Source organism: Lissotriton helveticus, chromosome 1_1 (genome assembly GCF_964261635.1).
Source record: "Lissotriton helveticus chromosome 1_1, aLisHel1.1, whole genome shotgun sequence".
Classification (NCBI taxonomy): Eukaryota; Metazoa; Chordata; class Amphibia; order Caudata; family Salamandridae; genus Lissotriton; species Lissotriton helveticus.
The window spans coordinates 348,386,683-348,401,115 of NC_136057.1; the positions used below are offsets into that span (position 1 = coordinate 348,386,683).

The following is a 14,433-nucleotide window of genomic DNA, read 5'->3' on the forward strand; positions in this document are numbered from 1 at the left end:
GCTCATATCAGGTATTGAGTTAGGGGAGCATGTGTAGTGAGAGATCCATTGGCTTCCCATGAGAGCTGTTCTTATCACACTCAAACATAATTGCCAAAGAGGGTATCACTGCGTACCTCTTTGCGTAGTGATCATGTTAATGCTAATATTTGTGGGATCAATTTTGTTTTACTTTTAAACGTCTTTTAGTTTCCTGTCTTTGCACCTTCTGTTGTCTTTTTGCAGATACTGTACACAGTTTGCTTTTTTATTTACGCTTGTGCTTCTTTGTTTTGCTTTTTTATTTTCTTTATTGCTTTTTAAATTGCACATTTGCTTTATTTGTTCATTCTTATTTTTAAATGAACTTTTACCTTTCAATATACTCTTTCTTTTCTGGATCCCGTTTTCTTTTCCCCATTTTGAAATGCTTCTAACTACACACTGTGTCTTTCTCCATGCCTCTTTCCAAGCCATGGTGAGGCATTGTTCTGTGCCCGCACCTGTCCCAGTAGATAGTGCCTGCCTAAATGCTAGCAAAGAAAATATCTGTGGAATAACGCTATCCTATGGGATTAACTGGTGACAATGCACGCATAATGTCAGGGCTACCGATTTCTGGTCCTGTTTCTTTTTTTTTTACTCTCGAAAAGGAAGAAAAAAAACCCACAAAGTCGTGGCATTACGGTGACATACAGCCTCGCCTGCAGTAGGGCTCGTTCCAGCGCCCGTGCACTGCTGAGCCGAACACTGTCCTTTTGAAGTGGCTGCAAATGTTACCTCTCCTTTCCAATTAAAAACACAGCAGGGCGGACCATCTGCTCTGCACGGCCTCCACCGGTGCCACTCTCGGCTGATGGTTTGTACAGCTACACGCCACACGCAGAATTCTTGCGCTCACAACCCTTTGCTACAGATTCCACAGTGAAGAGATTTGTTTGATGAGTGATAACAAGTGTAAAGTGAAGTGTGAAAATGTCACAGTCGTCCCAAATTGAAATGTTTCAAAACTTTCATTAGCATATATTTGCAACGCAAGTGAGCATTATATGATGCTGATGGGGTTGAAACAATTAACCAAACAGCAGGGGCCGTGGTGGACTGCAACTACCACAGTTGTCACTCGAAATTTTAATTTCACCGTTCCAGGAAGGGACAATTCTGTAAAAAGTTTCAGATTTGATTTCCACCCAGTACCCTGTGGTGGACCATGAATTCGATGCAATTGTGGTTGGTGCCGGAGGGGCTGGTTTGTGGGCAGCCTTTGGCCTATCCGGGGCAGGGTTTAACACTGCATGTATAACTAAGCTGTTCCCCACCAGGTCTCACACTGTTGCCTTTCAGCAGAACAGAGGAAGGAAAGATTTATCAACGTGCCTTCGGAGGGCAAAGCCTCCAGTTTGACAAAGGGGGGCAGGCGCATCGGTGCTGCTGCGTGGCGGACAGGACAGGTCACTGGCTACTACACACCTTGTATGGCCGGTCTCTCAGATATGACACAAGCTATTTCGTGGAGTACTTTGCTCTTGATCTGCTGGTGGAGAATGGCGAGTGCTGGGTGTGATTACGCTCTGCATAGAAGATGACTCCACCCACCGCTTCAGAGCCAAGAACACGGTTATAGCCGGGGGGGGGGGGGGGGTCTCATTACTGAAGGGACTCATGGCAAAGGAGGCTTGCTCTTGAACAGCGAAAGGGGAAGCTTTATGGAAAGATATGCCCCTGTTGCTCGCCAGTAGGACAGTTTGCTGTGTTGTGTGGCACAGATCTAGACTTCTCTTGCTAGTTAAGTGTGCATCCGAGGCCTCTCCCCTCCGCGCCCGGACTACCCTTGTGGAATCCGAAGCCTTCTCCTGTCGTTCCCGGGCTACCCTTGATACCAATGTGCGGTGCCCGCCCCCATCCTCCCCCCCCCCCCCAACCCCGGTCTTTTGGAAGACCTGTGAAATACTCGGCCGCTGCAGTAAATCAGCAGACCACAACAGCTCCTTTTCCCCCACGTGAGCCAGGCAGGGGGCCTGGTGTTACTCTCGCCCTTGGGCCATTCACACCTCGGCTTTCCATTTGCATAAGCAGTGTTTTTTCCCCTGACACCTCCGTGCCAGACGCCCCAGGCAGGCCAATTATTTGTATTATTTTGGCTCCATCAAGTGGACAAGAGACGCAACAACAATGAAAATCAGTCAGACTCGGTTTAAACCGGGTCAGCTAATTTTTCATTGCCTAGTTTCTTTAAGGATGACGGTTCTCATACCTACCTCAAAGTTTTCTTTTTAACCTCGACGACTTGGATGTCCATGTCCGTGTTGCCTTCTAGACCTTCTGCGACATTGTCCTCTTCCTCGCTTGAGAGGCCCAGGTCCCGTAGCAATGATGCTGTGCTCTGCCCCTGCATGTTGTGGTTGGTTCTTCTCTGTCTCTCCTACCCTCAAAGTTTTTGGGGTGAATGCCTAACACGCGTTGCAATCTTCACTTCGGTGATCCACTGGTAAGCAGAGGTTGCAGGCTGGATGTTGGTCCTTATGGGCGTACTTGTGATGCCAATTCTGGCAAAACTTTGTGTTTTGTCAATTACCATGCACAGCGAGACCCTTGAACACGCATTGTTTTACGTTCATCAACAAGGTTGTTCCCCTCTCGGCAGCCTCCGGCACCTTGGTTTGAAGTCCAGTACCCTGAATAGTCTTTGATGAAGACTTTTTTTAACCAATTTTCATCGATTCGACTCTCCAAATCTTGGAGCTCCTTCTGTATCGATTGAGAACCAACGGCGGAAAAAAAGAATCTGACAATAGCGACCAAAGGTGGAAGCTTCCAGAGGAAGCACGACAACGTCACAAGAAGGTTTACAAAAATTGTTGAGAGGTGCACTCGGTAATATGTTCAGCATGAAAAAGTTCAAGAAATTTGAGGATCTTCAGTTCCTTCTTTATTGATTTCTTTATTTCCGTCTTTATAAAATACAATGGCACAGCCAACGCGTTTCATTCCCTTTCGTGCCTTGGGAATTTCGTCAGGGCAAAAGAAATGGTTACAGTCTCAGTCCCACAGTTCAAATGCAAAACAGTATGTTCCTCATACGCGCCGATAGAGCATAATGTCAATAATCCAACTATCCAAATGCCTTCAGGTGAGTTAATTTCCCAGAGGAGAATCTGATTCCATTCCTGTGTGTGATCGAAAACAATAACATTCACCTGGCAAGGCGTGCGATGAGTCTCGCCCCCTAGGGGCGGCCGGGGGTCCTGTGCGTCAACAGGTACTTCAAAGGGACAGGTGCTCAATATCGGGTGACGTCTATTCCGATATCCGAGAGCAGTGTAAGGCACCGCCACAAAGCCTGTGATATGGTTTGCAGCACTATCTACTCCTCCGTCTGCGTTTGGGAAAAATTATCCTCCTTAACGTCACAAGAAGGCACCAAATGGTGGTACGTCGATGCCCAATAACAGAAAAAAAGGGGGAAATACAACTATTTCAGACCCAACCATTAGGCGGAATAATGCACAGCATGTGAATCCAGAAAACATCCACGCTACAAAGAGCTCATTACATGCCATGACCTTAATACATTGCAGTGTACGTAAGAAAAGATCTTCAAGTTCTTACCTCCACAAGAGAGCTCGTCTTGCAGCAGAACCAAATGTACAGGGCAGGAGCAGCGAGTGGTCCCGTCTCCTTTTACAATACAGACATGAGAACATCCCCCATTATCCTGTGAACATGGATGTTCTTCTGCAGAGGGGTGAGAAGAAAGTTGATAGCTACAGTGGATATTAAGCCCAACTTATATTTAGTGTGCGATACTTAAGTGTTACAATCCAAGTAGCTTACCAGAAAACGAATGAAGTTGCATTCTGTGTGGTTACTCTTAATTTGCAAATGTAAATGATGTTTGTTCTAACAGTACAGTGCAGAATTTCATTTAATTATTTGTCTGCTCTAAACAACATATTAGGAGCATACAAGTTTAATAATAGCGGTGGTGATTACCTGACCTGAATCCAAATATTTTACATACCCAAAACCCAAAAGTGAACTGTGTTCCCTGTGATCAAGTCTTATTCCTAATTCTGGAGGCCAATGAAACACATTGACTGCTCCAAAGTCAAATGTTTGAAAAGGGGAACTACTGGTGGTGGGCTGTAGGCTAGTGCCCAAAAGGTCGACACCCAAATATACCACTTTTTAGAGCTAATCTCATGAAATGACAGATTCAATCCAGATTTTCTGGTACTTCAGCTACCACAAAATCTTGAATATCTGGATAAATTTGTTCCTACTAGGGACTCTTTAATGATTTAGGGCAATGGCTCAGTCACACTTGTAACTTGGACTATCTTCACAACAGTAAAAGTCAGAGATGGTTCAAACTAGTCCAAAATCAAGGGGATCAGTCTCAGAGATCAGGACATTTCCATAAGAGATAAAGTTGAAAACGGAAAGATCCACGCCCCTCGTTGTCACACTCAGCTGGAATAGGCTTGACACTACTCACAAAGTAAGGGCTGGGTCGAAAATGGGTAATTACATTTGCACCTGGAATGTCTGTCCTGGGCCCTGCACTATTGCTGTGCTATATGCCTTTGGCTCTGCAATAGTATCAACAGTCAGAAACTGGATTTAGGAAAAGGCAAGATGGACAACTTGGGTAGAGTTAACGTTAATGCAGTGTCATGCGTAACACTGATGCTAAAGGAAAGCCCAGATGTTGATGCTGGGCTGAGCAGGATATGGATGTTTACTTCCAACTCACTCAAATGTGACTTTCCAAAGCACTGGCACTTCGCACACACAGAGGGTACCTTCATTGAGTGCTACATTCATGTAACATCAAGACCTCATCATTCACACTTACATGGAACCTTCATTTATAACTGTAAGACTAACGCTCGGGTCAAGCGATACACATCACCCACCCAAAGTAGGGGTGGGATTGGGTAGAGAATGGAGGCTTTAGTCTACGTGGGCAGTTGGTGGAGTAGTTAATGGTATTAATAGGACCCCCGCTTGACACACTAGCCAAAACAGCATAGGGCAGAATTCCCTCTGCAAAGACAAATTATAGAAGTAGAGTTTTGTTAAGCAAGACCGTTCAATATAAAGATGACAGTGCCACTTCTGCATCGTTCATGTACTTTTTACAAGCCTGCTGCCTACTAGCAATCACTTGAAGAGCGGCTTGGACTGTGCTAGTGGAAGGTATAAGCTGGGAAAATGATGTGGCCTAACAGCTAGAGCAGTGGATCTCAAATCCGGGGAACCAGGATAGAGTCTCGGAAAGGACGCTCTACATCCTGTGATTCTGAGCGAATCACTTAATCTCCCCGTGCCTAACAAAAATGAATGTGTCCTTGTGCAACGCAACTGGTGCTTATGTAAAGCGCTCCGATACCCGAAACCTTCAAGTCAAGTGCACGCTATATAAAACTCTGGGGGGAAAACAAGGGTTTTGTCACAACGTTTTTGTACCAAACTTAATTTTACTACAAAGAAAGGACCTACATTTGCTGTGTGATCGATATCTAATGTGCTCTAAGTTCTGTCTACAGGGCACAAGTATGGGCACTACAAAACCTGATTGGCTAATGTGGCACTCATGTACTTCTGGTCATTATCTGCAATATCCACATCTGTACCACAATGAATTCAAATACTAACTTGTGCTAATTGTGGCGGTGTATGTTATTTGCCCCTTCTACAAAATCAGACCCATTAGCTTCTCCACTTCAAACTACTTACGGTATTCTTGAATATTCAGTTCTTTCACAGCATGGATGTCAGTCAGCAGAGGGATACGCGCCTGAATCTTTGTGCGGCCTTCCTGTCCAGTCTTGTCAATTCTCTCAATCATTTGCTGTTGCTTGTCAATCCAATACAAATGGTTCCCAAACACAGTCAGCCCAACAGGCTGCAAAACATTTGAATCTTCAAGAACAATACGACTGGCACCTTTACAAAAAAAATATCAGAAGATACATTTTATTTTTTGATTCATTATTTTACACATTACCTACTTAACTCACATGCTAATTTAAACTGGCGCAGACACATTCACAGACATTATCGTTAACTGGCAAGGCAAATAATGGTATATAATTAAAGACACTTAGCAATGGCATTTGGGGTGAAGATGCCATCAGCAGATGTGAGGCCATTAACCTATTTTGTAGGCCCTGCTACAGCAGACCTAGTAAAACAAATCTTTGGCAGACTTGGTATTTTACTGAATGAATGCCTGGAGTTGGTAAGCTCATGGTAGGGCTGACAAACACCCTCTCCAAAAATATTTTCTTGATCCAGTGCCAGGCCTACAACACCTTCAGAACAATCTTTTTCAAGACAACACAATGAGCAATCTAACTATTAGGCTTTGTACTATAGTTGATAACCTGCTAGGGAAAGTTCCAATATCCAGTTTCTTACACCAGCTCTATCAAGTTGAGGTACAAACTTTCGTGCTGCAAATCACTGTTGACAACCAATGTCTAATGCAGAGGAAAAACCTACCTCTTTTACAGAAACGTCCCAAAACTTTCAACACAGTGAAATGTGAAATCATAATCTGCATCATAAGGGCCCTCCTATGCATCCGACGTAAATTTCCTGGCTGATTTTTCTTATTCCTGCAAGTCCATACAAGCACCCCACGGCTACATACAGTTAACTGCTTTTCTAATTTGTGTGAAGGTCACATGTTTGAATACCACCTGAGCAGACTCTGCGTTCCATCCGTTCATAGATATGTACTTTCGAGTTCTACAACCTTTTCTTTACTACGAGCTACTTACGTTTGAAAGTCATCCCGAGTAGTAATAGTGACCACATCAGACACGATTACATTAGTGGCCACCCTATGCAAGATTAGCAGCAGTGATCACCTCAGTGCATCAGGTAGGACTGTCAACAATAATGTAAAACAACTTTATCAATGTGGAATGCTTCTGTATGGTTAATACACATTTCCTGGCACCAGGGTAATCGTATCAGTACAAGGTCTTTCCAACGCCACACGATTTATCATTGAATATATCTTGGAATTAAATATATTTGAGAAATTCAACCATTTTTCTCCAAACGCCAGTTTATGAGTTCAGGAAATGAACACATTTTTATTTCAAATACACACTTTTAAATTTTGGTATACATGTATTAAATCAAGCCAGCAAAAGCTTCTAATTTAATATCCTGAGTTGCACACAAAATAGCTACTTAGAAGCAACTGGAAATATAACATCTGTTATTAACCACACTTAGAAAGAGCAGCAGAGCACTAAGAAGAGCTAAATAATAAGCTATTAGGAATAAGTGTACATACACGCAGATACCAACATATGTGAGGCACTATCATTAACACCTGCTAAGTCAATTGATGACCTCTGACGAAAGATTATCCCACAGCAATTTCAAATCAGAAGGAAACACTGTCAATGTAGGTTGGTAGTAAAGTAGACATGGCCACCCCCACTTTTTGCCTGGTAAATTATGTGATATCTACTGAAAGTGCACTGGGTTCCTGCTAACTAGGTCCCCAGTGTCAGAGCTCTTTCCCAAAACTGTACAATTGTTCCCCCAACTGGCAGAACCTTTAGCAACCTCTATAAGTACGTAGTAAATGGTACCTGGTACCTAGGCCCTGAAGTGCTAAAAGGGCCCTTAGGTGCTGCAGCACTAATTGTGCCACCCTAAGGGACCCCTCATGATGCACATGCAGGACTGCCACTGCAAGATGTGTGTATTCATGCAGGCAAAAGTGAAAGCACAACAGGTCACATCCCAGTGCATGTCAATTTTAAGTCAACCCTACAACAGGCCTAACAGCCCTAAGCAAGGGTGCAGAATTTTACATGTGAGGGCACACCTGCATAAGCATATATGTCCCTCTGCTAGTCAGTTCTATTACTGCCAGTGTAAGTAAGCAAGGAAGATATTTAAAATCTGCTGGCACTAGTAAAAAAGATGAATGGAGTTAATCAGCTACATGATGGTTTCACTGAAAATAGTGGTATTTGGTATCAAACATATCGTATTGGTAACCCCACACAGAGACCAGTGTTAGATTTACCAATGCATGCACACAGAGGGCACTTTAGAGGTGCCTCCTGAAAACCTACCAGCCTCTGGTGTGCTTGCTGACTGGTTTCTGCCAGCCTGCCACCGAGACCCTGTTCTGACCTCGTAGGGTGTGAGCCTTTTTTCTTAGGAGACCCGGAACAAAAGCCTAACAGAGGAAGAAGATGTAAAGCCTCCTCCCACAGGAGGGCCTGCTGATGATTAGCCTCCTTGGGCAGGCGAGCTTCACAGAAGATTTCGCCTTTGTAATGTGAATGTGGCTCCCCTCTTAGGAGGCACCTACAGGTGGTAAAGTACAAGTTACTTACCTTCGGTAACGATATATATCTGTAAGAAACATTAGTAATGATAGATTCCCCCAAGCGCCAGACTGGATCCGGAAACGTTTCGTCTGCAGTACCCCTGCGCGTTAGTAGGCGTGGTTGTGCGGCTCCGCATGCGCCGTTGGTGTCGTTAGCGCTGGGATGACGTCGCTGGAGCTTCTTAGACGTGCTCAAGCGCACTAACATCAGTTCTGTACACTACTTTCCACGCCAGGAACGCACAGCCATGCAAGCAACTGACCACTGGTGCCATGAAACTAGGGCCCTGAAAGGGATGTCATTAACCCTAGAAATCAGTTCGCAGAACGGGGAGGATGGGTGGGACGGTAAGTAATCGATCACTACTAATGCACAAGTTATTACTTGTGTAACAATACATCTGTAAGACATTAGTTAGTGACAGGTTCCTTACCTTAGAATATCCCCAGGCATCAGACTGGATCCGGAACGTTTCGCTAGCAGTACCCCTGAGCGTCAGTGGGTGGCATCGCGCGGCTCCGCGTCCATCGCTGGAGTCGTATGTGCTGAGATGACGTCACGGAGACTACTTAAGCGCCACCCATGTGCGCTGACGTCAGTTATATCGTTACACAAGTAGTAACTTGTGCATCTGAAAGAGACACGTTAGTGACAGATTCCTTACTTTAGAATAGATACCCCAGCAATACCAACTCTGGTGGAGGGTCTGCGAATAAGATTACACCAGAAACTCACAGAAAACAGAACAGCCAAAGCCATCTCTCCGGACTGGACTGTCAAGGCAGTAATGCTTGGTATACGTTTGCAGCGACGCACACGTAGCTGCCTGACAAATGGCCAATATGAATGTCAGCAGCCCTACATGCCAAGAACAGATGCATACTGGTAAGTAGCATTTTCCGTTTGAAGGATATGGGCTGCTGAATTCATATCTTAGCATAGACTGTATAGCAGTTTCTCCTCTAGCGGTGGTCGCCTGTACCAGCTGCAGTGGTGTGAAAAAGAGTTCTAAGGACAGCCTGGCCTACAGCAGCTTGTTGCTTAGCTTGCACGTCAACACAGTAGTGTTTAGTGAAGGTGTGTATGGGAGACCATATAGCTGCCCTACTGAATATGCTACTTACCAGTATGCATCTGTTCTTGGCAAGTAGGGCTGCTGACATTCATATCTATAGCATAGATCGCCGCCTAGTGTTAGGTCCGGATGATTGCACATTGTTGTCCTGGAAGAGTCTTCAAAGTATCACGAGATAGGTGGCTCCTCCCCTGGACTACAGTGCGCATGGGAATCGACTCCATCCCCAGATTGTTTTTAGCCATTGTGGCAAAGATGGAGTGTAACAGTGTGAGCGATGGCCATGCTAAGAGGAAGTCTAAATTCTGCAGCCGCTACAGGCGCCGGGGAGGAGGGTGGGCGATATGAATGTCAGCAGCCCTACATGCCAAAAACAGATGCATACTGGTAAGTAGCATATTCAGTTCGAGGCATGTGGGCTGCTGAATTCATATCTATAGCATAGAATATACAGCAGTCCCTCCATTAGCGGCGGCCGCCTGTGCCAGCTGCAGATGTCTGAAAAAGTGTTTTTAGAACAGCCTGCCGTACAGCTGCTTGGAGTGCACATCTACACAGTAGTGTTTAGTAAATGTGTGTGGGGTAGACCATGTGGCTGCTCTACAAATGTCTTCCAAAGGGATATTTCCGAGGAAAGCCATGGAGGCCCCCAACTTGCGGGTGGAGTGGGCTCTAGGGGGGGACCGTTAAAGTGCGCTTAGCCTTGTGATAACATATTTGAATACACTTAACGATCCATCTGGCTATACCTGCTTTGGAAATGGGGTTGCCTTTGTGTTGGGCAGAAAAGGCGACAAAGAATTGTTTTGTCTTCCTAAAATCTTTGGTCCTATCAATGTAGTACATCAAAGCTCGTTTGACGTCCAGAGTGTGGAGCATTCTTTCAGCCACTGTCTCTGGATTTTGGAAGAACACGGGCAGTTCAATAGTTTGATTGACATGGAACTGTGAAACCACCTTAGGAAGAAATTTAGGGTTAGTGCGCAGCACCACCCGGTTGGAGTGAATCTGTATGAATGGTTCTAGTACAGTGAGCGCCTGGAGCTCACTAACACGTCGCAGTGACGTAATGGCTATAAGGAAAGCCACTTTCCATGTTAAGAACTGAATCTCGCATGAATCTAGAGGCTCAAAAGGTGGACCCATCAGTCGGGTGAGTACCACATTAAGATTCCATTCAGGAGCAGGTGGGGTCCTGGGAGTAATGACTCGTTTGAGCCCCTCTAGAAAAGCTTCAATGGCAGGCACTCGGAAAAGAGAGAGATGCTGCCTGTTTTGGAGATAAGCCGCTATGGCGGATAAATGTATCCGAATGGAAGCATATGCCAGATTGCATTTGTAAAGATGCAACAGATAACAAATGATGTTGTGCGTGGACGCGTCAAGCGGGTCAATGTTGTTGTCCACGCAATAAATGACAAACCGCTTCCATTTTGCTGCGTAGCATGCTCTGGTGGTGGGCTTTCTTGCCTCCCGTATGATATCCATGCAGTCAGGAGGTAAGTTGAGGTAGCCAAACTCTAAGACCTCAGGAGCCAGATCGCCAGGTTGAGCTGTTGCGGATATGGGTGCTGAATGTCGCCATGGCTCTGCGTCAAAAGTCTGGGTGTGAGGTGCAGCCTTTGATGCGGTACCACGGAAAGTTCTAGAAACGTGGTGTACCATGGTTGGCGGGCCCACGTTGGAGCAACCAGGATGAGCGTCATCGAGTGTTGCTTTAGCTTTCGTGCCACCAGCGGTATTAGAGGTGCTGGGGGAAAAGCGTACGAAAATTTGCCTGACCAGTTCATCCATATCGCATTGCCCTGCGACTGTGGGTGCGGGAACCTGGCGGCAAAGCTTTGGCATTTGGCGTTTTCCCTTGTGGCGAACAGGTCTATCTCTGGATGACCCCACTGCTGGAAGTACGGGTGGAGTACTGATGGATGCATCTCCCACTCGTGCATTTGGTGGCTGTACCTGCTGAGCAGATCCGCCATCTGATTGTCCTTGCCTGGGAGGTGTTCCGCCATGAGGAAGATGTTCCTTTGAATGGCCCACTTCCACATGCTCTGAGCCAGATGAGACAACTGTGGAGACTGTGTACCTCCCTGCTTTTGAATGTAGTATATGGCAGTCATGTTGTCCGTCCGGATCAACACGACTTTGTTGCACAGATGTACCTTGAATGCCTTCATCGCCATGAAGATTGCCATCAGCTCTAGGTGGTTGATGTGCATCTTCCTTTGCTGTGTTGTCCATAGTCCCTGCACAGTGTAGTGGAGCACATGAGCTCCCCAACCCTGTAGAGAAGCGTCCGGCGTGAGGATGATCTGTGGAACAGGCTCCTGGAACGGTCGTCCCTTGCAAAGGTTGTGTGGATTCCACCAATGCAGAGAGTTGTATGTCCGACCGGTCACCAACACTAGGTCGTTCAACTGTCCTTGAGCCTGAGTCCACTGACGCGCCAAGCACTCTTGAAGCGGACGCATATGTAGTCTTGCGTGCGGGACTATGAAGATGCAGGAGGCCCTCATCCCTAACAACTGCATGAACACTCGTGCCGGAAGCGAGTGTTGCGGTCTGAATTTCTGGATCAGCGACTGAATGCTGTTGATCCTCACAGAACTTGGCTGAGCTGTGGCTGCCAGAGTATCTATTGTCGCGCCCGGATACTGCCGCACATGGGCCGGCTGAAGGTGCGACTTTGGATAATTTAGCGAGAAACCCAGATCGTGAAGAAGGTGAATGGTGTGGGACATGTTGGCAGCGCACTGCTGGGCTGACTTTAATTGGACAAGCCAGTCGACCAGATAAGGGTAGACGTGAACGTTGTGTCTCCGGAGGTGCGCAGCCACCGTCGCCAGGCCTTTTGTGAACACCCTGGGCGCTGTGGTCACTCCGAAGGGGAGGACCTTGAATTGGTAATGCTGGCAGGCCTAGCCAACAAAATAGACTCGGACTCGAGGGGTGAGCTAATAAATACAAAAAGCATTTGTCTCTTCCAAGAGACTTGGGCAAGGGAAGAGACCTCGTATAGGGGTTTCATAACCTTCTCGATACAAGCCAGCTGGGGCGGGAGAGGCCAACCGTCTGGAGGTCTGACGACATGGGTGGCAACTGACTTAGGTTGCTCAGCCTCACGATATACCGTGGACTCGGAGGATATACTGGCAGTTCTACTTGAATGGCCGGAACTTCATAAACTACTTGTAATAAACATCTACTCTAGGCCAGTTCCAATAGCCGCCACCTCCAAAACCATCGAGGCACTGTCCCGGCTCCTGGAAACTATTCCGGAGGGTGTACCATATCTGGTAGGGGGGGATTTTAATTCCCATTTTGAACCGCTACCTGGGTTACTTGACGGACCCTCCCTCGAGGAGGATTCAAGTTGTCAGGTCCCTCCAACAGAAGCCCCCCCTCCCAGAGCATGGACACCGTTGGCTGTTCAAATAAACAAGCTCAATCTAACCCACGGCTTAAGAGCCTGTAACGGCCGCACTAGGTCTGACATCCCGAGTAAATGCACGTTCAACAGGGCGGGTAGAGAATCCAGATTGGATTACTTCCTAGTTCAGTTGCGTGCATGGAAAAGGGTCCGGGACTTCAGAGTATTGCCCAGACAGGATAGCGACCATAATGCTTTAGAACTAGAGTTTGTCACCTCCTGTCTGGAAGAGAGTCCCTCACGTGAGCAAAACCATGGTGAGGGATACCTCCTGGACAATAATAGGAAGAGGATTAAATGGGAAAACCTTGCCTCTAGTGAAGACAAGATAGCCACCCTATATGCTGGAATCATTCCAATCCTGGAAGAGGCCTTTGAGTTATGGAACACAGGTTCTACAAGGGAGACTAGAGAGGACCTAGCACAGGTTCACGAACATCTAATTAGAAAGCTGGAAGCCGACCTCTTTAGTACTAGAGCACCTAGACCCCAGGGCCCGACCATACGCACTTGGTTTAATAGAGCATGCCGAGATGCAAAACGCTATCTACTATCTAGTATAAAAGCAGGAAGCCCGAGGGAAGAGATCACCGCCAGAAGGAACGCCTACAAAACACTCATAGCTAACGCTAAGATGGAGTGGGATGTACAGCACTGGGAGAATCTACCGGAGTCTTTAGCATCAAGAGACTCCCGTAGATTCTGGAGAATAATTAATCACGGTTGGGGGGATTTACCTACCACAATCGAACCCAATATTGCTGCAAACGTCTGGCAAAAGCACTTCCAGCAGCTATACTCCATAGAGAACGAGGACACAGAAGTAGAAACGCCAATCCCTCCTCTCAAACAGTCCTCCGATCCTTTTACCATAATTGATATCAGGAAGGCGATTGCAGGACTTACTGCTGGAAAGGCACCTGGTTTGGACGGGGTGCCGGGCGACTTATATAAACATGAACCTGGAATATGGGCACCCTACCTTATGGTCCTATTCAATGGAGTGCTGGGGGGAATGAGAATACCAGGCACTTGGCTGGGAGCAGAGGTGGTCCCGATATTTAAAAAGGGGTCGCCTCTGCTTCCAGCCAACTATCGCCCAATAAGCCTCATTGATGTGTCCCAAAAACTGTTTGGTAGATTGGTTCTTGATAGGTTGTTAGGCTGGATGGAGGAGATGGACATTTTGAGCCCTCTCCAGGCGGGTTTTAGAAAAGGAGTCTCAACAGTCGACCAAATATTAAGACTGAACATCATATATTGGAAGACGGTGTTTTCAGAAGGTGGTACTTTGTATGCGGTTTTTGTGGACCTTCGCGCCGCCTTCGATTTAGTCCCTAGGGCTAAACTGTGGGCGGTGCTGGCCGAACTGGGTATTCCAGGAGATATTCTCCATGTGTTAGTCAGGCTGCACACAGAAAATTATGCCCGTGTGAGATACGGAAAGGGCGGCAGATTGACAGACAAATTCCCCGTTCGCAGAGGGGTAAGGCAGGGCTGCGTCCTGGCGCCGACCCTGTTTTGCTTATTTGTGAACGGGGTGATAGAGTATCTGAATAGGATCCCTAACATCG

The 14,433-nt window shown here is 46.5% G+C and overlaps 1 protein-coding gene across 1 annotated transcript in view; it reads right to left on the reverse strand.

Annotated features, from left to right (window-relative positions):
• Positions 1-14,433, reverse strand: part of LRP6 (LDL receptor related protein 6) — a 1,212,873-nt gene that overhangs the window by 309,785 nt on the left and 888,655 nt on the right. The window contains exons 16-17 of the mRNA XM_078673499.1: positions 5,722-5,931; positions 3,589-3,714 (exon numbers count right to left, since the gene is read on the reverse strand). Coding sequence (XP_078529625.1) covers positions 3,589-3,714; positions 5,722-5,931 — 336 coding nt within the window. The remainder of the gene's footprint in view (positions 1-3,588; positions 3,715-5,721; positions 5,932-14,433) is intronic.